General features: G+C 39.5%; 1 protein-coding gene and 1 pseudogene across 1 annotated transcript in view; both read right to left on the bottom strand.

The window, feature by feature from the left end:
- The window catches only part of EDA2R (ectodysplasin A2 receptor), a 171483-nt gene that overhangs the window by 47482 nt on the left and 98292 nt on the right, over positions 1 to 25709 (bottom strand). The window contains exon 2 of the mRNA XM_060292733.1: positions 4429 to 4525. Coding sequence (XP_060148716.1) covers positions 4429 to 4515 — 87 coding nt within the window. The 5' untranslated portion in view covers positions 4516 to 4525. The remainder of the gene's footprint in view (positions 1 to 4428; positions 4526 to 25709) is intronic.
- On the bottom strand, positions 7074 to 7805 carry LOC115850022 (centromere protein N pseudogene; annotated as a pseudogene).

Raw genomic sequence — 25709 nt, forward strand, 5'->3', positions numbered from 1 at the left:
CTGATGTTGATGGAATGCATTTTCACATCTTTGAAAGTTCGCATCTTGAACTTTGTAGGGGACTTACTGTACCCAGAATGATTTCAAGGAAACTGTACCAAAACCCTACAAATAAATCAAGATGGAATCCTAAAAAAAAATGTTCAAGTAACCCACAGCGGGGCAAGAAAAGACAAACGGAAGAATAAGAAACAAAAAAATAAAATGATAAAATGGTCTAACATATCAACAATTACCTTAAATATAAATGGTTTAAGTACACCAATTAAGAGCAGAGATTGGCATAGTGGATAAACACTATCAAATTGTCCTCAACAAGAATTCCTTGAATAAATAGATATTTCATTTCTTAAGAAATTAAAAAGGAAGAAATTATCATGAAAAATTTATATTGAAATTTTTCTTTCCTAATGAGGAAGCAAAGAAAATTTGTTCAAATGATCAAGTCCCCCAAAACTCTTTTGCTACTAACCAGTTTTATAACCAGAAAAACATTGATCTTCTTAATTAATTTTACCAAGCTAGCACAGTTCTTAAATAAGTTTTGATGCTGATAGCGCTGAGTACTTATTTATTATAAATAAAATATTAACTTATAAAACATAAGAGGGCATTTAATCCAAAATCACAATAAAATTATCCTTGGGATGCAAGATACTTTAATTTTGGAATTTATTAATATATGTCATCAAATTAATATATCAAAGGGACATACATAAAATAGTCAAGAGATAATGAATGATAAAATGAAATAAAATTCAAGACCATTTCTGATTTTTAAAAGTATTACACATTATATAAATGATTTTTAAAATACCCCATATTCTTCTATCTGTTTTTCTACTCAGGTGCCTTACATGAGTGAAGAATGAACAATAAACAATGAATAGAACAGAAAAAACAAGCAAACAGAAACGGTTCACAAAACTGCAAATAAACACCAAAAGGTGATATTTTCCCCTATCAAATAGTAAAAAGTTAAAAAAAAAAATGAACGTGAAGTCCTCATATGTTAGTGATTTAATGTTACAAAGGAAGACAAAATTAATAGATGATAGAAACACACATTATTTATGTGTGGTTAGGCTTCTGGGATATAAGAATTCCATGAAATGTTGAAAATAAATGTAATTATAGTGGAAATTAGTAAAAATTATCACAAGTGTTATCTGCTAATATATTACAGGAATCTTAAAAATGTATGCATTATTTAGCTTGACAATTATACTTCTAAAAATGTGTCCTGAGGAAAGAGTGTTGATTTTTTCTAAAGTTTTATTTACAGTGATGTTTATGGTTCATATGAGTGAACTTTAAAACTAAATAAAAGAAATTATAAAAACAAGCCTGTGTCAGATGCTGTTAATTCCTTATCCAAAAGTCATTGCCCATTTTCTTCCTTACTAACAGAACACTGATTTCATTCTGGGTGGCAAAGTGACCAGCCTCAAGAACTGACTCTCCCTCCCTCCCTCCCTTCCTTCCTTCCTTTCTGGCTGCATTGGGTCTTTGTTGCTGTGCGAGGGCTTTCCCTATTTGCCTCGAGGCGGGGCTCCTCTTCATTGTGGTGTGTGGGCTTCTCATTGCGGTGGCTTCTGTTGTTGCAGAGCATGAGCTCTAGGCACACGGGCTTCAGTAGTTGTGGCTTCTAGAGCGCAGGCTCAGTAGTTGTGGCACACAGGCTTGGTTGCTCTGTGACATATGGGATCTTCCTGGACCAGGGCTCGAACCCATATCCTCTGCATTGGCAGGCGGATTCTTAACCACTGCGCCACCAGGGAAGTCCAAGAAGTGATTCGTGATTGGTCTTAGTCCATTATGGAAATCCCATTTTTGTTTGCCAGGTACTCATGTCCTAGCATTCCCAGCAGTTTTGAGATACTTATAATGCCCAACTCTGGCCCATAACATACAAAGTGAAATCTGTTGTGGAGCTTCTAGGAAAATACTTCTTCACTAACAATGTCACGCTACTTTGTCTCTGCCCCTTCTTCCTGACTTTGACTCTGATGTGAAGATGTAATGCTTTGAGTTATGGTAACCAAGAGACCACAAGCATGAGGAAAAAATAGCAAGGTGCCCAGGATGTAGGATAAAAAGAGCCTGGGTCCTTGACAATATTGTTGATCTGCCCACCCAACCACAAGGATCCCTGCTTCCAAATTTCATTACATAAATAAATGTGTTTATGGTTCAAGTCACTGGTAAGTTTTATGTTACTTTTAACTTAGTACATCTTAATTTAATCAAAGATTAATTTGCCCACAGCAAAGCTGGGACTCAAACCCATGTGTATTCAATTTTTACTGAACACTGTGACTTTGAGCAAGTCACATACGCTCTCTGAGTCTCAGTTTCAACATCTAAAATGGGGCTCATAATACCTTCTTGGTGAGACTCGAGAGCCAAATGAGATAATGCACATGAAAACTCTTTACAAAGTACAGACTGTTATACAAGTACAAGCTGTTTTTACATAAAGCAGTTGCAGGAACACAATACTGCAGTTCATTCATTTTTTCTGAGCTTTCTAGTGGTGCTGAAATAAATGACAACCAAAGAGGTGCTTAGACAAATGCACATTTCATCATGGGCCACTTTTTGAGAATTTGGTGACAGCAGTTTAACAGAAAGACCTATTTTTCTCCCTTGGAGAAGTTCAGGTTTGTAAATATGGATGGTTTTAAAGGTAATGGCCATGTACATGACAGGAACATTTCTCAGAGCTTGTTCTTATAGGAGTGCCAAGCCTTTTGATCATGAAGATGAATGTGATATTTAAAATAGATTTTGTCAAGCTAAGTAGCTTATTCCATCTGGTCCATCCTAATGTCTAGCATGACCTAACTTCTGAAGACTTTTCCTTGGTCTTGGGATCCCTTATTAACCATGTGGGCACCCCACTGTGGTATAGAATGCTATGTGTAAAGAGTTAAAATTAGAGTTAGTGCTTGTCTGTTAATATCCCTGGGCCTTAGTCTCTTCATTTGTGAAATAGGGAGGTAGGAAGGAGGCCGGCTAAATAATTGATACATTTTGTTTCAGTCAGAGTATCATGTCACTCTCCTAACTAAAACCATCCAAAGGGTTCCTGGTGTGCTTTTTAAAAAATTAAAATTTCTCATCATAAACTTAAAGATTCCCATGGTTTGGCCGATACTTCCCTCTGTGACCTCATTATGTACTAGTCTACCTCTCACTCACCAATCACCAGCTGCACTTACCTTCTTCCTCTTTCTTGAACATGCCTAGCTCATTCTCACCTTGGAACTGTGCACTAGCTGTATTCTCTCCCCAGAAGACACCTCCTTGAGAGGCCTTCCCTTGCTACCTGATCTAAGCAGCCACCCAGTCACTCTGTATCAGGTCACTGTAAATAATTCTTGTCATACTTCCATATCTATGTATGTATCTTGTTCATTGTTTGCTCCACTAATTAAAAGGTAAGGTTCATGAAGGCAAAGAATTTTGTCTGTTTTACCATACCCACAGTGGCTACAACCATGCCTGCCACTTTGTAGGTGTTCAATAAGTAATTGCTGAATTAATGAACAACTGCATAAAATATGTGAGTGTGAAAAAAAAATCTGCCGACTGTCTGTTCCCAGCCTTTGTGTTCCCAGCTGCAGCCTAAATTTAATACCACCCCCAGGTTTTGGGACCAATAGGGACCTGAAGCAGGAACAATTAAGCAGCTCCAGCTCTGCAAGCCAGGGCTGTGTATAAAATCCCTGCTTTGTGGGTGGTTTTGTTCTGACCCTTACCACTAATTGGGATTCTAGACCCTCCCTAGTTCCCCATCAATGAAGCCTCTCTTGCAGTTTCCTCAGTGGCCCAGTCCCTCTAGACAGAGGCCACATTTCAGACTACTCAGTTCTTCTCTCTTTCCAATTCCCAAGACCTGATATCTGGCTCCTGAACCGCAAATAAGTGGGCCCTTCTTTAGTTGACATATGTCCCTAATACCAAACAGCCTTCCTAGGCCTTTGCATTACACATTTACTCTTGAAATACCCCACTATCTCATGGAATCCTCCCCTGCCCCTGATGTTGCCAGGTTGACTTCTTAATGGAGTTGTGACTGCTATTGTCACAATCTTTGTTTTTTTTGATGTGGACCATTTTTTTAAAAAGTCTACTGAATTTGTTACAATATTGCTTCTGATTTATGTTTTGGTTTTTTTGGCCCTGAGGCATGTGGGATCTTAGCTCCCTGACCAGGGATGGATTCCGCACCCCCTGCATTGGAAGGTGAAGTCTTAACCACTGGACCACCAGAGAAGTCCCCTGTCATAATCTTTGGTTTGTTTTATCTACTAAACTGATTAGACACAGATGGGGATGATTCTGCTAATCTTGGACTCTCTTGGTTGCCAGTCTGGTTCTTAAGATGTGACAGAAATAAGTATCCTGACCAGGGGGACTTACCTTGGAGAGCTCTTGTCCAGGCCCACAGAGTTGGCAAGCGACACACCGTCCCCATTGGTCCCAGTACTCATTTTCTTGGCAATCCATGGTGGGAATGCTATGGGTACACAACACAACAATTAGGGAACTAGCGGAAAGGGATTTCAAAGTAAGTAGTGCCTTCCATGTCAATTGGTTTATGGGCCTCTTAATCTAGTCTCTGGTCCTGGGTTATAAGGGTTGAGAAAGGCAACCCAAAACAGCTAATGCATATATAGCACTGACCATGTGCCAAGAACTCTTAAATGGTTTACAAGTAATAATTCAACCTTTAAAACAACCATACAAATAATTATTATTAGCCTAATTTTGCATATGAGGAAAATGAAGCACAGAGACCAAGGGATTCACCAAAGTTCACACAGTTAGTGGCTATAACACTTGCTGAACTGGAAAGAGAATAAGACAAGGAGCTGGCTTCTGCCTAGGGAGTAGAGAATAACCACAATCTCTCACATGTTACCAGCTATTAACAGTTTAGAAAGCACTTTAATACCCATTATATTTGATCCATACAACATCCATGTGAGGTAAGCAATATAGAGATTATCATCCTTCCTTTGTGGATGAGAAAGCTGAAACATGGTTCCCTTTTGCCAAAACTGTCTTTAAGTTTGAGAAGAACTAGCTGTCATTGCTTCTGTCCTTGTCTGGGTAGGAGGGGAGAATGACGCAGCATGAAGAAATGTGCTGGTACACTAAGGTGTAGATAAAAGGAAACACTAGTCACATAACAGTTCTCATAATACAAATGGCATAGGGCAGTGGCACTAGTATTGGTCAGAGTGTTGGGAGATATGGGTTCTATCCTGGATATAGGGTAACCAATCATCCAGTTTCGCTTAGGACTAAGAAGCTTCCTCAGGACATGAGACTTTCAGTGTTAAAACTGGGACAGTCTCAGGTAAATTGGGATGGTTGGTCAACTTACTTGGCTCTTCTTCATTCAACCTATGATCCTGGATGATTCACTTTATTTTTTCTGGCCTTAGTTACTTAATTTGTAGAAAGGGGGAAGTATATTCCTCACCTACCTTATATAGGTCTTGGGATGATTAAATGAGCTAAGGTCCATAAAAGCATTCTGAAGGATTTGAAAAGCTATACAAAATAAGACAGAGTTAAGTATGTAGACAGAGAGTTTTATACAAAGGTGAATTTTAATGTAAGTAACTGATACATGGAGCTTGCACTACTCAAAGAGAAAGGTGGGGTGAGATTCTTTTGTGCACTCCTTAACTTCATGCCAAGGTGAACTTCAGGTGGCTTCTCAAAGTACTGAAAGTCCTAAGTATGTACTTCCAGTCAGAAGAGAGGAGAGTGTGAATGTGCACCTTGAGAGACCATCACTCCTCCCTTCAAAAGTCCCCAATAGCGATGGGATAAGTCATCCTGTCTGGCATTTTTGCTTGAATGCACCTTTTCCCACCATCAACTGGGCCATTCTTTCCCATGCATTCATTCAGAAGAAAGTGGACTACAAAATCCATTTTTGCACAAGCTGAAGATGTTACCTCCTATGTGTTTCGATTACTGGCCCATAGTGTCACCCTCAGTACACACGCTCCCCTCCCTACCCCATCTTCTCATTAAGAACAAAAACCATCAGTGGTCTCACAGCCCTCATGACAAGGGAATTAAGTGTCATGGGCACAGGGCCAGCATATTGGTCTGGACAACTCCCCTGTATCCTTCTCTTGCTCACAGAAACAGAAAAACATTGTCAGGAGCCAAAGAGCAGTCCTGCCCTTGAGATAAGCTCCTTATATAGGCATCTGAAATCTCCATAGCAGCTGTTTCTGGCCTTTGGGTGTCTGAGACAGCCTATTCTGTTTGGTATCCAGAGCCCCTCCCATGTAATAAACATGTGGCATGACTTTTTTTTTTAAAGTACTTTATTGCTAAAAAATGCTAACCATCATCTGAGCCCTCAGGGAGTTGTAATCTTTTTGCAGTAGTAACATCAAAGATCACTGATCACAGATCACCATAACAAATATAATAATAATGAAAAAGTTTGAAATATTGTGAGAATTATGGAAATGTGACACAGAGACGTGAAATGAGCAAATGCTGTTGGAAAAATGGCGCTGAGAGATTTGCTCAATGCAGGGTTGCCACAGACCTTCAATTTGTAAATAATGCAATACCTGTGAGATGCAATAAAGTACTCAGGAAGCATTAAGAGCCTGGGCTCCAGACTCAGATTCGGATTTCACTCCTGGCTTTGCCGATTCCTAGCTATGTGATTTTGCCTCACAAGTTACTAAACCTCTCTGAAACCCAGTTTCCTGATGAAAAGAGCTTGTTCATGGGACTGCTGTGAAGAAATAGGAAATGACTCATATAAACACCTTAGTATGGTGCCTGGCACAGAAGAAATGCTCAACAACTGTTAGTTAATTTTTGTTTTTGTTCTGATTATTATTAGATGCCAGTCTAGTAAATTCTAAAAGAGATTATGGTAGCTTAGCTTCCCCACTTCAACAGAAATGTAATTTTCAATTTTCTGAAAACAGTAAATACTTTTGAATCACATCCTGGTACATAAATGTTTTCCTGGGTGACAGAAATCTGAAAAGGAATGTCCTTCCAAATTTCAGTTTTTATCTTAAAACACACATACTATTTATATCTAGCCCAAGGCTTCTTTCTTGTAGAGGTGCAGTAGAGTTGTGAGTTTCAAAGGTCTGATTATACTGTTTAAAAACAATAGCCTTAAGAGAGTCCAGATACCGGCTTCTGAGGTCCATTTTCACAATCTGATGGTGTTTGCTAGCAATTGTCAGTGCCTGACCCAGAAGGGGTAGATTGCTTTTCAGTTGGGAGGAAGAAGTGAAGGCATATGGTGTTTGGGAATAATACACCACGTAAGCAGGTTTGTACTGGTTTGGCTTTCTATACTGTGTTCCCCAGGCAATTTGAATCCATACTGCATTCTCCTCAGCATCTCTGAAGCTGACTGTCACATTTTTTAATGCTCTCTTAAGAATTTTCTTGAATGAACTTTTGAATTGTTCCATATCAAAAAGGTCAGTGTCTTCACCTGGTCCTTTACTCATCTGAAAAACATCCCAAACTTTCTGATGCCGATGAAATTGAGTACAAATGATGTCTAAAAGGGCTGCATCATTGAGACTTGCACGATTTTCCTCACAAAGCAGAACCAAGTCCTGAACAAGAGATTCCTTTCTCTGCCGGAAGTTTACAGTCTGCAGTTGATTTTCAGACAAAAAATTCCAGGTTTTTAGTATTGTCATCATTTCAGTCAATGGGATTTTCAAGATGGTCCTCCTGAAAAACTCGGAAACAGTTTCATCCATCTCTTTGGCACACATCGCCGGCCGGCTCTCTCATCAGATGTTCCCGCCTGCTGCACCTTCAAAGCCACCAATTGCAGTTCCCGCCGCCCTGGCATGTGGCATGAATTTTAACATGTCCCTCTAACTTTGGCTTTGAGACCTGTGTCTAGGCAAGTTGGGCGTATTGCCAAATCCCCATATCAGGTCCCAGGGGATGAACAAAGGACTTTTCCCCCCTCTTTTGTCAAACTGTTTATCCAAAGCATACAAATTAAACTGTCTTTCATTATAAGTTTAACAAATTGCCTTTTTAAAAGAGAAGAAAGCCACATAGACTCTGATCTGTTTTGAAGAAGTCAGGGCATATGGGTAAAATTGTCTAAGAATGGTTAAATTATTACCCAGGGACAAACTCAGACCTTATGTAAAGTTCTTCCCTGTGGTCAGCAGTGTCCTGTGGTAGATGCACTGCCTTTTTATTTTAAGAGAAGGTGAGAGAGAATAATTAGGTTTTGAGAAAATCAGAGCTACTCTGAAGCATCCTATAACTGCAGCTAACACTCTTCTAAAATGTCACAGAAGATGTCTGAATCTTCCAAACTGCTGTATAAGACAGCAATATAGACAGACCTATAAGATTTTGACATATGTATATACTCATACAAATGCTATCCAGATAAAGATACAAATACAAAAACCTTTCCATTACCTCAGTAGACCCTTTCATGCCCCTTCCCAGTCAATGCCATCCCCATCTCCCAGGTAATTTCTATTCTGACTTCTGTCACAATCATTAGTTTAATCTGTCCTTGAACTTCATATAAATTGGATTCATATAAGAGCACTCTTGGGACTTCCCTGGTGGTCCAGTGGCTAAGACTCTATGCTCCCAATGCAGGGGGCCCGGTTTTGATCCCTGGTCATGGAACTAGATCCCACATGCTGCAACTAAATATCCCACATGCCACAACTAAAAGATCCCGCACGTGGTAAAAGAAGATCCCACGATTATACCCCAATAAAGATGTTAAAAAAAAAAAGAAGATCCCATGTGCCACAACTAAGACCCTGCACAGCCAAATAAATAAATAAATATTTAAAAAAAAGAGGACTTTTTTGTTTCTGGCTTTCTTTGCTCAATGTAATGTCTGTGAGATTTATCCATTACACTGTATGTAGCAATATTCATTCCTTACCATTGCTGTGTAGTACCCCATTATATGGATATGCCACAATTTATTTATGCATTTTTTTGGTTAATGGACATTGAACTGTTTTTAATTTGTAACCATTTACAATAAAGTTGCTATACTATGGTCAATTGCTTTTCAAAAAGAATGCCAAGACAGTTCAATGGGAAAGGAACAGGCTTTTCAAAAAAAGGCATTGTGACAACTGGGTATCCACATAAAACAGAATCAAATTGGACCCTTACCTCACACCATATATAAAATTAACTCAAAATGGACCAAACCTCTAAATGAAAGACATAAACCTATAAAACTCTTAAAAGAGCTTTATAAGAAAACATAAAAATGTTTATAATTAAATATTTCTTTCTTATAAGAAAATATAGGTATAAATATTTGTGACCTTTGATTAGGCTATGGTTTCTTAGATACAACACCAAAAAGAAAGCAACAAGAAGAAAACAATGATAAATTTTACTTAATCAAAATTTAAAACTTTTGTGCTTCAAGGACAATATCAGGAAAATAAAAAGACAACCCACATAATGGGAGAAAAAAACCCTATAAATTATAGAGAACTGATTTTATATATATATATATATATATATAATAGAGAAATCTTACAACTCAACAATAAAAATGCAAATAACCTAATTAAATATGGGCAAAGTACTTGAATATACATTGCTCCAAGAAGATATAAAAAATGGCCAATAAGGATATTAAAACATGCTCAACGTCATTAGCAATTAGGGGAATGCAACTCAAAATCACCATGAAATCCCACGTCATACCCACTAAGGTGGCTATAACAAAAAAGGGGATGATTAAGTGTTGGCAAGGATGTGGATAAATTGTAACCCTCATATATTGCTGATGAGAATGTAAAGTGGTGCAGTCCCTTTGGAAAATGGTTTTTCAGTTCCTCAAAATAATAAACATAAAGTTACCATGTGATCCAGCAATTCCAATATTTAGTATATACCCAAAAGTACTGAAAATATATATCCACACAAAAATTTGTACATGAATGTTCCTAGCAGCATTATACATAATAGTCAAAAATGTAGAAACAACTCAAATGTAAATTAACTAAGTGGATAAACAAAATGTGGTCTATCAATACAATTAAATATTATTCAGCCAGAAAAAGGAATGAAGTACTCGATGAGGACTACAACATGGTTGAAACTTGAAAATATTATGCTAAGTGAAAGAAGCCACACAAAAGGAAAACTATACGATTCCATTTATATGAAATGTTCAGAATAGGCAATTCATAGAGACAGAAAGTAGGCCAGTAATTGCTAGGGGCTGGGGAAAGGAGAGAATAGGAAATAGCTACTTAATGGATATGAGTTTCATTTTGGGGTAAGGAAATGGCTTGGAACTAGATAGTAGTGATGGTTGTACAACTTGGTGAATATGTTAAAAAACAGTGAATTATACACTTTGAAAAGTGAATTTTATGGTATGTGAATTATGTTTCAATTTTTTAAAAAACCTAGTTCTTCAGCTTTTTCTTTAATACTGTGAATTACCCTGTATCATTCTAATAGACATTGTTTAATTTATTCCCCAAATTAAAATTTTAAAAAGCTACTATGAATATTCTTATATATGCCCTCCAAATGATTTTTTTCCCCCAAATTTATCTAGTAGGTGCTATTTGGGTATATTGATTGGGTTTAACCAGAGGTGTTGACAAGTGGCAAGATGACTAGAATATCTCTTTATTTTGTCTGTCTCTGTCATGTGACTGCTCACTCTGTCCATCCCCCTGTCCTGATCCACTCCCCCACTAAAAAAAATAAACTAGAAAAATAAGAATGCAACCTGACAGGGAAAAGGAGAAGTAATGAGGCTGACATTAATAATAATTCCCACATGAGCTCACTGTGCCTTAAAAATTGATGTTGGATAAGTTTCTCCTGGATGTTAGATACTCAGACTACTGCCAGTGCAGCTGCCTCTGGCCACAGCTTACGATTGCTGCTCTTCTCAACTTGCACATGCCTGTGGGATGAAACATTCTGTCTCTAGGACGGGTGGGCAGAACAAGATGACAGGTCTAAATTAAGAACTCAGGACTTCATGGAAGATATTTGCTTTTCCTGGGCAGTGCAGGAGGTGTGGGATTAAAGAGGATGAGAAAGACAGCAGCTGGTCCATGCCCTGCCCATTCCTCTCCTTGTGAGCCTACCCAGTCACCCACGTGCAGAGGACTGGCAAAAATCAAAGTAGTTGCTCAGTCTGGCCGTGAGAACAGTACTTTCTTTGAAAATCAAGCTTCTAATCTGTGTAGTGCCCTCATCATTTCCAGATGTTTGGCCTATAATTCAGATGTTGCTTTATCATTTGGTGCTGGCTTTCAGCCTTCTCCTTCCTGGCCTGGCCCAGGGATACTCCTATCTCAGCTTTCTCTTGCCCATAATCTGCTTCCAAACTATGAAACATCTTATCTTCCTCCTGTCCAAGTATTTGTGAATTCTGCATTCCTCAGAATGGTAAGTGGTCCCAGGTCCAGCTCTGCCATCAGAAGCATGATCCTCCCCACTTCCAAACTCAAGGTCCCAATCATATCATGAGGATTTGGTCAATCTCTTTGATTAGTGGTTCTCAGTATAGGCTGCACCTTGGGAGCTTCAAAAAAACACTTATACCTGGGTCACATTCCTAGATTCTGATGTATTTTAAAAATTCACCAGGTGATTCTCATGTGCAGCCAACTTTGAAAATCATTGTTTTAAGGGCTCTTTTTGGCTCTTGTATGTTTCACCTGAATATAAGGTACAGTCAGAAAAAAGTCTTTCTGTTCCCCCATATTCAGAGGGAACTTGGTGAGGGAGTAACCTGGGGCCTACCCATTTTTTTTCTGGAAATAATAGGTGATAGAGTTAAAAGGGCTGAGGGTGGAATGGTTCTTTTAAAACATGTTAGATCATGTCATTTCCAACCTCAAAATCCATCGATGCCTCTCCACCTCACTCAATAAACTAAAGTCCTTATAACGGTCAATGAGGTTTTAGATGATCTGCTTACCACCCCATCACCTCTTTGACTCCATGATCTACTATTCTTCCTATTATTCCCTTAACTCCAGCCATGCCAACCTCCTTGCTCTTCCTCAAACTAATCAGGAAATGCTTCCACCTTAAGGCCTTAACACTTGCTGTTCCCTTATTCAGGCATGTTTTACCCCAGATAACTACATGGCTACCTTCCTCATCTTCTTCAGTTCTTTGATATAAATTATCTTCTTAGTGAGGTTTCTTGACCACTGTTTCAAAACTGCAAGTTCCCTCCATATTCCCTATCCCTTCTCCTGTTTCATTCTTCTCAGTAGCACTTGTGACCATCTGACACACTTTATCTTATTTACTTCTTTATTGCCTGTTTCTACCCCAACTAGAATGTAAGCACCATGAGATCATGGTCCTGTCGTGGTCACTACTTCATCCCCCATGCTTAGAACAGTGCCTGGCATACAATAGGCACTAAATAAATATTTGTTGGATGAGTGAATGGTAAAAATTTACAAAATAACGGTAACAATCTTCTGAGTGAAAGGTTTCACAGTTTTAAAGGGTTTAATATCAGTTAGCTCAATATGTCCTTCCAGTAACCCTGAGAATAAGCCATGGATTATTATCACCAATTCATAGATTTTAAAAACTGTGGCTTAAAGAAAAAAATGCCTCTAAATTTATTTAACTAGCATTAAATAAAGCCAGAACTCACAGGTGATTTAAGACTCATGAGTTTGGCATGCTTTCCAAGGCAGTATTGAACTCTAAAATAGGGAATGGAGGTCCTCCCAGGCTGTCACTTAAATTTACTATTTCATCAGCAATCTTTTAGGTTGGGACAAAGGTATTTTTTGAATACTAATATGTGTTTAAAGAATGGCTAGACAGGGTTTCTGCTCAAGCCCTAGGATACGAGGGCCAGGACAAAGATGGTAGCAGTAGGAACAGGAAGGAAGTGATGGTGGGAGATACAGATCTTACAAAGTAAGTTCACAGGACCTTACAATTACATGGATGTGAGAGCCAAGAGAAAGACATAAGTCAGAGAAGATTCTGAGGGTTTCTTCCTGAGAAACCAGGAGAAACTCAGGGTGCAAAAAGTGTGAAAGGGGAGTTGCTTGTTAGGAAAAAAAGAGACAATGCACTCAGTTTTTCAAACTGTTTTAAGTATGAAAAGTTTGAGGGGACAAAGGACCATGTCAGTTGTGGTGCCTAGCAGGCAATTAAAATATGTAGAACATAGGTTGGGGCTAGAGATAAGTCAAATGCATAAAAATACCAGCTCGTGGATGCACATCAGAATCGTCTGGAGTACTTTAAAACATACCTATTCCCTAGACCAATTAAATAAAATCTTCAGAAGGTAGAGCACCATTGGTCTAGGTAAATCATGGCAGAGGCTTAGATGAGCAAAGAAAAATGCTAAGAACAAAACACTAAGGGACATCCATATGTGAAGCTGGTAGAGGAAGATTAGCCAGCAGTAACCAAGAAGGGGAATCCAGGGAAGAAAGAATAGAACTCAGATGGGACAGTACAGGACAAAGTTTTAAGAAGTAAAAGATGAGCAGCAGTGTCAGCTGTTGGTGCAGGGAGGTGAAGGAGCATCAGGACTGGAAATATATTATTTTGTTGGTATGTGACAAAAATAAATTGTCTTAATATTCAAGTATATCACAATATGTGCATGGAATAGAAATAATTCAGAGACCACAGGTGGTTGTTACAGTTTTTAACAAGCTTCTCTTTCCATTTCCAAAGTGGCTGAAGAAATACAACTGTTAGTGATAGCAACATTTGGTCCAGTAATGTCAGGATTAGTATATCAACAGAGGAGAATGAAGGAAGCTGTGCAAAATTAAGGAAGTCACACCTATTTACCTTGTTCTTTATTCTGGTGTACAGAGCAACAGATAATGGCTCAGCAAGAATAAAGATGCTGGAGTAGAAAAGTAAAGAAAATTTTATTATAAACAATTGTCACTGTACAGATAGAATTAATATCCAGTTGAACAATTTCAATTCAGCCAAAAGCAAATGTTAACCATGTGAGTTAAAATTTTTCTCCTTCAAAACATGTGGAAGCACACACATCCACAACAAAAAAGCACAAATCTAGAAAAGACAAACATAACTTAAAAGACTGTAAATTGAGGCGGGAAAAAAGCTAAAAAATATATAAATATTTAGTTAGTGTCTGGAACTGCTGAAAAAAATTGTTAAAGGGAGGGGAGAAAAGAACTGTGTAGCCAAGAATATGGTGATATAATTAAGACCAGCAATCTTTGGGCTGATTATGAGAGGAAAATATCACTTTAATGATTGCTGAAACAGTCTTCCCAAGTGGGAGCAAAGGTACGGAACTACGCTGGATGATGTTCAAGGGAAAAATGAGATAATGTATGTGAGAGTGCTCTGGAAACTCCAAATTGTGCTACACATGTGAGGGGTTGCTATGAGTGTTGTTTCTATTCCACCCAGAGTTTGGGAGCAAAGGACATTGGAGAGAGGCTACAGGCCAAACAACCAATACACAAAACCCCTGCTATTGTTCCACAGTGTCCCTAGCCAAAGTGAGTCACATTCATGTACTGACCACCACAAGATACAATGAAATTAGTGGTATCATCAAAAATTAGTTACATCGCCAGCAGTACTAGGTGAGTTTCCACAGAGGATATGCTTTTGACTGAGTTCTCCCAGCTGAAAACTGGATTAATGGTATGATTTCTTTACAGGGCTAGGAGCTGGATAAAACTTAGTCAAGTGCTCTCATTTCTGATTTATATTAATGTTCTTTGGTCTTGCCCCACATTCTCTCCACCCTGTCCAGTTTACCAACTATCTGGAATAGTTGTATCTCTCTGAAAATGTCAATAAGAACAGTGCCTTTTCTCCCACAGCAATCATGTACACTATCCCTTGGGGATCCCATGTATCCCCCTATCATGTACACTATCCCTTCCTCATAGGCCAGAAATATCCTAAAGAAACAGACATACAAACTGATGAGCATTTGCAAGCACAGCTCAGGGCTACTTATCCTTCCAATCTGAATGGGAGAATCAGTCCATAGAATGAAGCCTGTCTGTACAGGATGAGATATTGATGCCAAAATATTTCTTGCCTTTTATTTTTTAGACTTCCTAAGAAAAAGAAAAGTGGCGGGGTAGTGGGGAAAAGATGAAACTGATACAACAAGAAGCCTATGATTGCATATGTAAATGCACATTCTATAAAACAATGTTCAGAATTGTACAATCTTAGATGGGAGCTTAAAACTCATCTTAGTCCCAGCTTCCTGTTGCCCAATAAAGAAATATCATCCATATCTACTTGAACTCACCTCAAGTAGAGTAACAGACACCTCAGTACTCATACGACAGCACATTTCATTATGGTTTATTTTTTTTCTCCTCTTTGGTAACTGACTAAAACTTCAAACCATCAGATAATTGAAAACATATTCTCATGGAATCCCAAAAGGATTCTTCAAGACAACCTAACCTCATTCCCTTGATGTTCCATATGGGGAGACTGAGGCCCCTCTAGAAGGGATAAAATTTCCCCCAATTCACATAGTTGGTCAGCACAGAGCCAGGACTAGAATCTAAAGTCTCCAAATTTAGGGCCCAGTGCCAAAATTAAAAAACAAAACAAAACAAAACAATACTGACCTTGGAGTAACAAAAATCTGGTTTCTAGTTTTGTTCAGACACTTACTAACTAAATGATCTCTAGCAAGTTTCATTTTCTTTGAGACTATTTGGCTACCTGTACAATTAAGACAAGAGGACCTGGACCTTCCCTAGTTGGGGTGAGGAGTCAGTGGGATTATGGATTTGAAAGTACCTGGCACACAGTGGGAACTTAAGAAATAATTTACAAAGGAACTTGTCACATTCACCCATCCTGTTCCTTTTACAGTGTTTCTGATCACTTTGAAGGTGCCACCATCACCCCACCTTATATAGCTCAAAGCCTCAGAGTCTTATTTGACTTGACAGCATGCTATAAGAGAAATGATGAAAAAGCTGGGCTGTTTGACTTGGGAATGAAAGATGAATGGGGATCTGTTTTATGGTTTTCAGATCTCTGAGGAACTATCATGGAAGAGAATGAGCAGACTTGTCTGAGTGGCCCCAGGGAGAATGACTAGAACCTCTGGAAGCCAAAGGGAGACTGAGTTCAGTTTAACAAAAGGAAGAACTTTTGCAGAGTCAAGGCTTTCTATGAAGGAAATGGACTTTCTCAGAGATCAGTAAGTACACTCCCTTTGAAAGTATTCAGGCAGAGACTAGCAAAGATGTTATAAGGTGAAGTCAATTGAGGTGAAAGAAAATTATGATTCATGAACTTCCTACTATGAATTTTCTACCTACTATGCATCAGATACTGTGCTAGATACTTCACAGGGATTATTTCTTTTAATCCTTCCAACAAAACTATGACATGTCTACTATTCTCCCTTCAGACTGAGTTTTGGAGACGTTCAGTATTTCTCACTGGGGTTACTACTGGTATTATAAGTGAGTGGTGCTCAACATCACTAATCATTAGAGAAATGCAAATCAAAACTACAATGAGGTATCACCTCACACCAGTCAGAATGGCCACCATCAAAAAATCTACAAACAATAAATGCTGGAGAGGGTGTGAAGAAAAGGGAACCCTCTTGCACTGTTGGTGGGAATGTAACTTGATACAGCCACTATGGAGAACAGTATGGAGGTTCCTTAAAAAACTAAAAATAGAACTACCACAAGACACAGAAATCCCACTACTGGGCATATATCCTGAGAAAACCATAATTCAAAAAGAGTCATGTACCACAATGTTCATTGCAGCTCAATTTACAATATCCAGGACATGCAAGCAACCTGTGTCTATCGACAGATGAATGAATAAAGAAGATATGGCACATATATACAATGGAATATTACTTAACCATAAAAAGAGACAAAACTGAGTTATTTGTAGTGAGGTGGATGGACCTAGAGTCTGTCATACAGAGTGAAGTAAGTCAGAAAGAGAAAAACAAATACCATATGCTAAGACATATATACGGAATCTAAAAAAAAGGTTATGAAGAACCTAGGGACAGGACAGGAATAAAGACTCTGACATAGAGAATGAACTTGAGGACATGGAGAGGGGGAAGTGTAAGCTGGGACAAAGTGAGTGAGTGGCATGGACATATATACACTACCAAATGTAAAATAGATAGCTAGTGGGAAGCAGCCACATAGCACAGGGAGATCAGCTCGGTGCTTTGTGACCACCTAGAATGGTGGGATAGGGAGGGTGGGAGGGAGACGCAAGAGGGAGGAGATATGGGGATATATGTAAATGTATAGCTGATTCACTATGTTGTAAAGCAGAAACTAACACACCATTGCAAAGCAATTATACTCCAATACAGATGTTAAAAAAAAAATAAGTGGGTGGGAAGAACAATAGTTTGCTGTCTCAACCTGGTTGGTACTAAATTCAGTAGTACTTCATTCTTTGTGCAAAAAAATCCCACTCTCAACACGTATCTCTAAATGCCCTATGGATATCGTATTGATCCTGGTTGGGAATGATGGATAAATAATATGCTTAGGATCACAGACAGCAGGTAAGTAGCAGACCCAGGACTTGAATAAGCTGTGTTTAACTCAGAAAGTAGATATCCTTTCTATTTGTACCATCCACAGAAATGGATGGAATTGGGATTGGAATACACAACATTTTAAAGTCTAAACCAATCCCAAGAGATAGTGATTCTCTCATATTCCTCTCTTTTCAATCTCATATAATTTATCAACTTCTAAGTTCTGCAGATCCAACTTCTGTGATGTATTGTTAAATTCATTGCCTCCTTTCTACTCCCATAGTCACCACCTCAGTTCAGGGTCTCATTCCCTCTCTGCATCTAGTTTATCTACATCTCATGTTTTCCTATTCCAATTCAGTTAACTCATGTTTACCAGATTATTCTTCCTGAAACAGAGATTTATATTTTTTCTTTAGCTCAGAAACGTTCAATGATTTTCCACAGTGTGACGAATTGAACAGAAAATCTAGCATCCAAAAGTCTTCCACAGTTTTTCATCAATCTACCATGTCAACTTTAACTTTCACTTTCCACGTAATTGTACTCTAAAATCCAGTTCAGCTGGTGTTCTTTTCACATGCTCTGAGTTTCCCTGCCTCCAAACAGTTGTTCCTGTTTTTTTCCTGGCTTGGACTGCCTTCTCTCCTGCCTCCACCTGTTGAAATCCTATCTGTGTTTCATGGCCCATCTTAAATAATAATAATAGTTAACATTTATTGAGTGCTTATTTTGGTCAAGCCACTGTGCTAAGTGTGTGCAAGTATTTCACATGGATTATCTAATTTAATCCTCACAAAAATTTGATAAAATAAGCTCTATTTTTATATCCATTTTAAACTAGATTAAAACAAAATTCAGACAGGGAAAAGTAATTATGCTTGTCCAATGTCACACAAGTTAATAAATGGTAGGATGGGATTTGAACTCAAGTAGTCTGGCTCTGGAGCCCTGAAAGATGATACAATGTCAAAACACAAACAATCAAAAAACACTTTCTGATTTACTCTGGCTCAACTAGATGTGATCCTTACCTGACAATACCAAAGCGTACTTTAACTGGACCTTTAAAGCTATTTTGTGTTATATTTATTTATTCTTATACCCATGATGAGGTCCCAGTGGGCATAGACTATGTCTTAGGCATCTGTCTGTCTCACACAGTGGTGGCACAGAGTAGGTGCTCAGTGAGTCTGTTATGTTTAATTGAAGGTATGTTGGGGTGAAAGAGGGGACAGGAGAGTTATGTAGGGGAAGATGCCCATACTCTCCTGCCTTAGCCACCCTGCAATGGTTTCATACTGGTCAGCACTGCCAACACCTGTCCAAACAAGACCTTGCAGTCTCTGCTTCCCCAGCCTAGTTTCTGGCGGGTCTCTACTTGTCCCCCAGTTCTCACAGCTGCCTCGGCCTTTTGGCCAATGTTTGATGTAAAGCAGGATCAAAATATCACTGCCTTGGGCTCAGTTTCCAGGAGTGAGGGATCAAGTGAAACCCAGCCGGATGGGTGAGACTGAAAGCCCCCAAATAGAGCTTGCAAACTCTTTACACAAGCCCCGACTTGCCCAGGGGCCACGTGGGTAGGCCAGCCACTCAATGTCCCTCGGGATGCTTCACAAATCTGATCCAACTCCTCCCTCCCTCCCCTAAGCTCGTAGCCTCCTTCTCTTTTCTCTTCCTTATCTCCTAACTGGAGATACTCAGGGTGTTTGGGCGGGTCCACACATGTTCCCAGAGGCCATAATGGTCCAGTACAAGCCTACTCCAGGGGAACTGGCTCACCAAGGCCATCAGGGTATTAGCTCAGGTCCATGGCACCCTACACAGCACTCTCTGGATACAGATGGATGGGCAGACAGACAGCCACAGGACACCTTCCCAGCCATTCTGACTTTGTAGCACCTTAGCAGGGTCATCCTAACCTGATCCTGAACTTGCATCTCTAGGCCCCACAGGTCCAAGCCACCTTGCCATGCCAGAGGGTGTTCCCACACTTACCCTGTAAATAAATGTATGGATGGATCTTGCTCCAGTGACGGAATCCCTGGACAAACGTACCTCAGCGCAGGCCAGACATCCCACCAAGCCCCCACTTCTCAGCCGCCAGTCTCCATACTACACTCACAGTAGATGAAATTCGTTACAATCAAAGCTCTGCTCTGACTCATTTCACATCCACATGTAGCAACAACAGCCAGAACCTATTCTCTTTTCCTTTCATGCTACGCCTACTTCTCCGCCCCCATGAAGCAGCTATTGGACCACTTGAGTGTCTAGGTGTGGCTACACAAAGAAGTTTCACCCCTGACAGTGAGAGTGGGGGAGGAGTTGGGGAAGAGTGGGTGAATAGTGACCAAGCCACGCCTTTGGCAAGAACTGAAAAGCTTCAGGGACTGAAGCAGGGAGAGAGGTAATGGAAGCAGGAGAGATTGTGGAGCTGAAGTTAAGATCTGTGGTGTCAAGGGAGGATTGGTGTCTTCATGGCAGAGTGTCACTTCCTCATATAAGCCTCACTAATCAAAGTCCTGCCCTGTCCACTGCACTCTGTTTATTTTCTTACTGGCACTGAATTGTAATCTGTAATAATTATTGATTAAATTCCTTGATTGTTTAATGTCTGTCCTTTCCCTTCCACTAATTGGTAAGCATCATGAGCTAATACTTAATAACTAACACTTATGCAACACTTGCTATCTGCCAGTCACTCTTCTCAATATTTTACATATATTAGCTCATTTAATCCTTATAACTACCCTAGTTTTATTCACAATTTAGAGATAAGAAAACTAAGGCATAGAATGATTGCCCAATTGTCAAACAGCTAGTAAGTGACAGGGCTGGGAAGGAGTCTGGTACACAGGAGAGGAATAAATAAACTAGAGAACCAAGTGTAAACGACAAAATGGGAGAGGTCAGAAAGACTTTGAATATGTTGAACTTAGCCAAAGAGCCCTACAGATGAAGAAATGTGAGCTGGCAGCAAGGGGACCCTTTAGCCTGGGTGTACTCTCCCACCTGACACAACCCTGCTGCCTTTTAGTTTTTCAACACAAGTCCTTTCCAGCTAAGTTGGGAACATTCTTCAAGGTCAGGATTAGGGGCCTTTCAACAACCCTAGCCTCAAGAGCTCCCCCTCCCTTGCTCCCTATGAGCCATGTCTCTCTCCCTCTTTTTTTTTTTTAACTTTGTTTTTTATTTTTAAAAAATGTTTATTGGGGCTTCCCTGGTGGCGTAGTGGTTGAGAGTCCGCCTGCCTATGCAGGGGACACGGGTTCATGCCCCAGTCCGGGAAGATCCCACATGCCGCGGAGTGGCTGGGCCCATGAGCCATGACCGCTGAGCCTGCGCGTCTGGAGCCTTTGCTCCACAACGGGAGAGGCCACAACAGTGAGAGGCCCGCGTACCACACACACACACACACACACACACACACACACACACACACAAAGTTTATTGGAGTATAGTGGATTTACAATGTTGTATTAGTTACTGCTATACAGCAAAGTGAATCAGTTATACATATACATATATCCACCCTTTTTTAGATTATTTTCCCATATAAGCCATTAGAAAGTGTTGAGTACAGTTCCCTGTGCTATACCTTATTATTATAACCTTATTAGTTATCTGTTTTATATATAGTAGTGTATATATGTCAATCCCATCTCCCAATTTATCCCTCCCCCCCTTTCCCCCAGGTAACCATAAATTGGTTTTCTACATCTGTAACTCTGTTTCCATTTTGTAGATAAGTTCATTTGTATACTTTTTTTTAGGTTCCACATATAAGCGATATCATATGATATTTCTCTTCCTGTTTATGACTTACTTCACTCAGTAGAACCATGCCTCATTTTAAAACTCCTCTCTCACTGGTATCTTTATTATTTACCTTCCACCTTATGTCCAACCCTTCTACCCCACAAACATATTTGAATTCTTCCCACTGCAAAATAAAATCTCCCCCACTGCCTCCTCCTAAAATAATAGCCTCATCTCTCTTCCTTCCTCAGCCAAATTTCTGGCCAGAGTAGTCTCCACTCACTGTTTCCATGTCTTTACTTTCCATTAGCTTCCCAATTTATTGCACCCTGGCTTCCAGCCCAATGTTCTTTCCCTGAGATCACAAGTGACCTTTTTTACTGCCAGATTTTAGGGAACATTTTCACTCATTTTCGTATTTATCTGCAGTTTCTTTCCAGTGCTAGCCACTCTTTTCTTTGGGAAACATTCTTTCTTGTGTTGGAAAACACTACTCGGCTCCTGGTTTCCCTCTGTTTCTCTTATCCTTCTTTCTCAGATTGTGTCACTGGATATTCTCCAGTATCTCATTCTATAATGTTGGTGATGCTGGGGCCCTCACAACACTTTATACATACAATATCATTTATCCCACAGAACAACTCATAAGTATTATTTTCCTTATTTTATACATGTGGCAACTCTGGATCAGACAAGTTAACTGAATTGTGCAAAGGTACACAGCAAGTACAAGCTTAATCCCGAACTATAACTAGTACCTGACTCTAAGCATGTTACATCATGCTGTCTTGTTCCAGTGAGTAAGGACATGGCATAGCAATAGAGTGGCTTTGGAGTCTGAATTGGGATCCCAGATCTGTCACTTAAAATTTGCATGCTGTGTGATCTTAGACAAGTACTTTAACCTCTCAGAGATTCAGTTTCCCTATCTATAAAATGTGGAAAGAAACAAGCTTGCTGGGAAGATTCGAGAGGAATATATATATAGACTTCTGAACCCAGTTCCAGACACAATAACTGAGATCTGTTAGAATGATAGTGGTAATGAGGACTATAATTGTCAACCTTTTCCCCCTAACTAATTTTCCTACCTTTTATTGTTAGTCTAACCTTATTAGTCTATTTTCTTGTCACTAGTTCCTAATTTTATTTGTTTTTGCCTGACTCAGTCCTCCTCTGAGAGAATGTAATTTCGACTGAGGCAATTAGCCAAACTCCTGTGTTTTCTCTACACCCTACCTTCTCAGGCGTAGGATTGGAAATTCAGCACACACCAACCAGAAGGCTGTGCAACTCTGACTCTTCTACACATGTATTTGCTAATAATATTACTTTAAAACAATAGGTAGCATAGTCCTCTAGAGTTCTTTACACAGGTATCTCATTCAATCCTTATAACCATGGGAAGGTGCCATTACTATTACCATGTCAATTTACTAATTGGAAAGGGAAGAATTACCATCTCTTGGATGTGTACTATATGCGGGCACTGAGATAGGCAATTTATATGTTATCTCACTAACCCTTCAAGAGCACTTCCATGATCTGGTGATTATTACGTCCATTTTAAAAATAAAAAAAAATAAATTGGATATATAAAACATTATGTGACATCCAAATGAGCACAGAATTGCTAAGCAGAGTTGTTGAGATTTGAACTTGAATTTTCTAAGTCCAACCCTGAAGCTCTTTTTAGTATACCATGCTATTTCTCACCTACAGACAGCCTTGTGGGGACAGAAAACTATCACTGTGGATGCAGAAAAAGATTTAGATACTTCATTCTAAAACTCTACTTATGGGATGAGGGCCATAGGGTTTTGAATCAGCATTTCTGCAAAATATTAGGATTGTTTAGGTCAGTTCAATTTCAAAAGGAATTCACAGCATGATATGCCTGGCACAAAAATAAATAAATAATAAATTAATTAATAAATACATAATAGGAGAAAGAATGGCAACACTAAGGGGTACACAATTGTATAAAAGATTCATAATCATATAAGAGATATATCTAGTGTCCACAGGGCAGGTTCTAAAATTCTTATTCTTCTTAGCTTTTGTGAGACAACCAGACACTCATTTCATTGCCATCACCCACCACTATGTTTGGTTTGAGAAGACTCAAGAGGACTTGGTCACTTTCTGCCAATATCTGAAGGGCTGTCACAGGGTAGAAGGAACTGATGAGATTTGTATCTTAAGGGGGGAAAATGAGCCCATATGGGTAGAATGTACAGGCAGACAGATTTATACTCAGTATAAGGAATTGTTTTCTAATAATCACAGTGAAGGGTCAGGTCAGTCTCCAGGGCTCCAGATAACAGTCTTTCCCATTTATCTTCACTAATATAATGTTACCAGCCTGGAGTCGGCAGCTAAGGTCATTTTCCTCAGTGTGTGTCTCCAGCCTGCCTGGATTCAGAGTGATTCCTCTAGGGGAGAGTTTAGACCTAAGATTCCTTTCCAGCCATCTCTCAAGACCTCTCCCTAGCAGGGCTTTGTGGGCTTTGGCTGTGCTTCCACTCAGAGTGAGGTGCAAGTTGGCCTCTTATGGGAAAGCTCAGAAAGCTCAAGGCAAACCAGGAAGGCTAGAGGAGGTAGTGAATGTAGGCTTAAGTGTAGAATCTACAGGCAGAGTTACTACTGAGGCTCAGGAAGCAGGTCTCTCCAGATATATCCCTAGAAACCAATCAGCACCTAGGATGGAGGTGAAGGCAATTTTAGGGCCTGGACTTAGAGATAGGGGTAGGGCAAAGAGAAGAAGTTGCCAGAAAAAATAACTGCCCAGTCTTCTTGGATTTCCAACTATTCTTGAGTACTACATATTTCTCCCAAGTTACTATCAGGCCCTGTTCTAATTTAATTTTCATAACAGCTTTATTAGATAGGTACTATGATTATCATCCTTAACTTTCAGATGAGAAATCAAGATAGAGTGGCTAAGGAGTTTGTTCATGGTAATACAGCCAGAAAACTCAATGGATTCAAGAACTCTCACTCAGGTCTCTGGCAGCAGAATCATCATTACCTGGAAACATTTTTTCAATGCAAATTCTCTAGTCCCAGCCCAGATCTAATGAATCAGAAATTTCCAGTGTTAGGCCCAGAAATCTGTGTTTTAACAAACTCTCTAGGGTGATTCTGATTCCAACTCAAGTTTGAATACCACTGTTCTAAAGCACTAAGTGAAATAATTTCTCTCCTTCCCAATTAGAGGGTCCTCCCATCTTCCCTGCACAGCTATTCTAAACTTCTACATTTTCCCTGAAGTCCCTATTTTGGCACCTAGTTATCAGTCCAGAAAAATGAACCCCTATCCTTATCATCAAGAAACAGATGCTATTAGGTATGAAGTCCTTCCACCACTTTCCCTTATGCCAGTAAGTTTCTCTCTCCATCCATTCTGGTCTTTCCTCTTGGTGGAGAGGAGGAGAGCATGAGCCTCTTCTCCCTTCCCTGTTCTCTATGGACCATGCTTTATTTTTAACCCCTCTCTCACAGGTATCTTTATTATTCACCTTTCCTCTGTATCCAGCCACTCTACCCACAAACATATTTGAATTCCTCCCACTGGTGGAGGAGAGACCCTTCCCTCTTGACTCCTTAATGAATTACTATGCCTCTCTTTATTTCAAAAGACTTCAAGATTCTCCAGCCATAACCCCATGCATACCTGCACCCAACAACTTCCTTCTAACAACCTCACTCCCTCATCCCAGCCTTCCACCTATGGAAAACTAGCCTCATTAAGCTCAGAGGTCCCCCCAAACTGATCCACCTAGAAACAAATCTTCAACACCAAAACACCATTTTTTGTTAGGTCAGCCCTGCTGGGGAGCCCCTACACTTAAGAATTGAGAAGAAGAATTCACCCACTTCCTTTATCACTACTATTCCCAAGAACCTGCATGACAGCTTCCCACTGTGTATGGCATAAACTTTGAAGCCTTTTGATGCATTATTCTGATAATAACAGTAATAGCTATAATTTTGAGCATCAAGTGTCTAGAACTATGTTAAGTACTTTGTCTGAATTATCTAAGCCTCAAAGGAATCTTGAGGTACACCTATCTCCAGGCTCTGAGAGGTTAAATGACTTACGTAAGGATATGCAGTTAGGCAATAGCAACATCAAGATTTAAACATAGCCTGTGTTCTGACAACAAACACCTTAATAACATTAACTACCATTAAATCACTGTATAATATATACTATGTATTATGCCAGGTATATTTTGAAAATAGTAGTAAGACTAGTAGTAGTCCATTTATCAAGGACCTAATATGTGCCCTGTGCTACGTTAACCCCTTTCATTTCATACATTATTTCATTTAATACAATGGCACCATGAGACAGAGC

This window comes from Globicephala melas, chromosome X, assembly GCF_963455315.2.
Source record: "Globicephala melas chromosome X, mGloMel1.2, whole genome shotgun sequence".
NCBI classification, from domain to species: Eukaryota; Metazoa; Chordata; class Mammalia; order Artiodactyla; family Delphinidae; genus Globicephala; species Globicephala melas.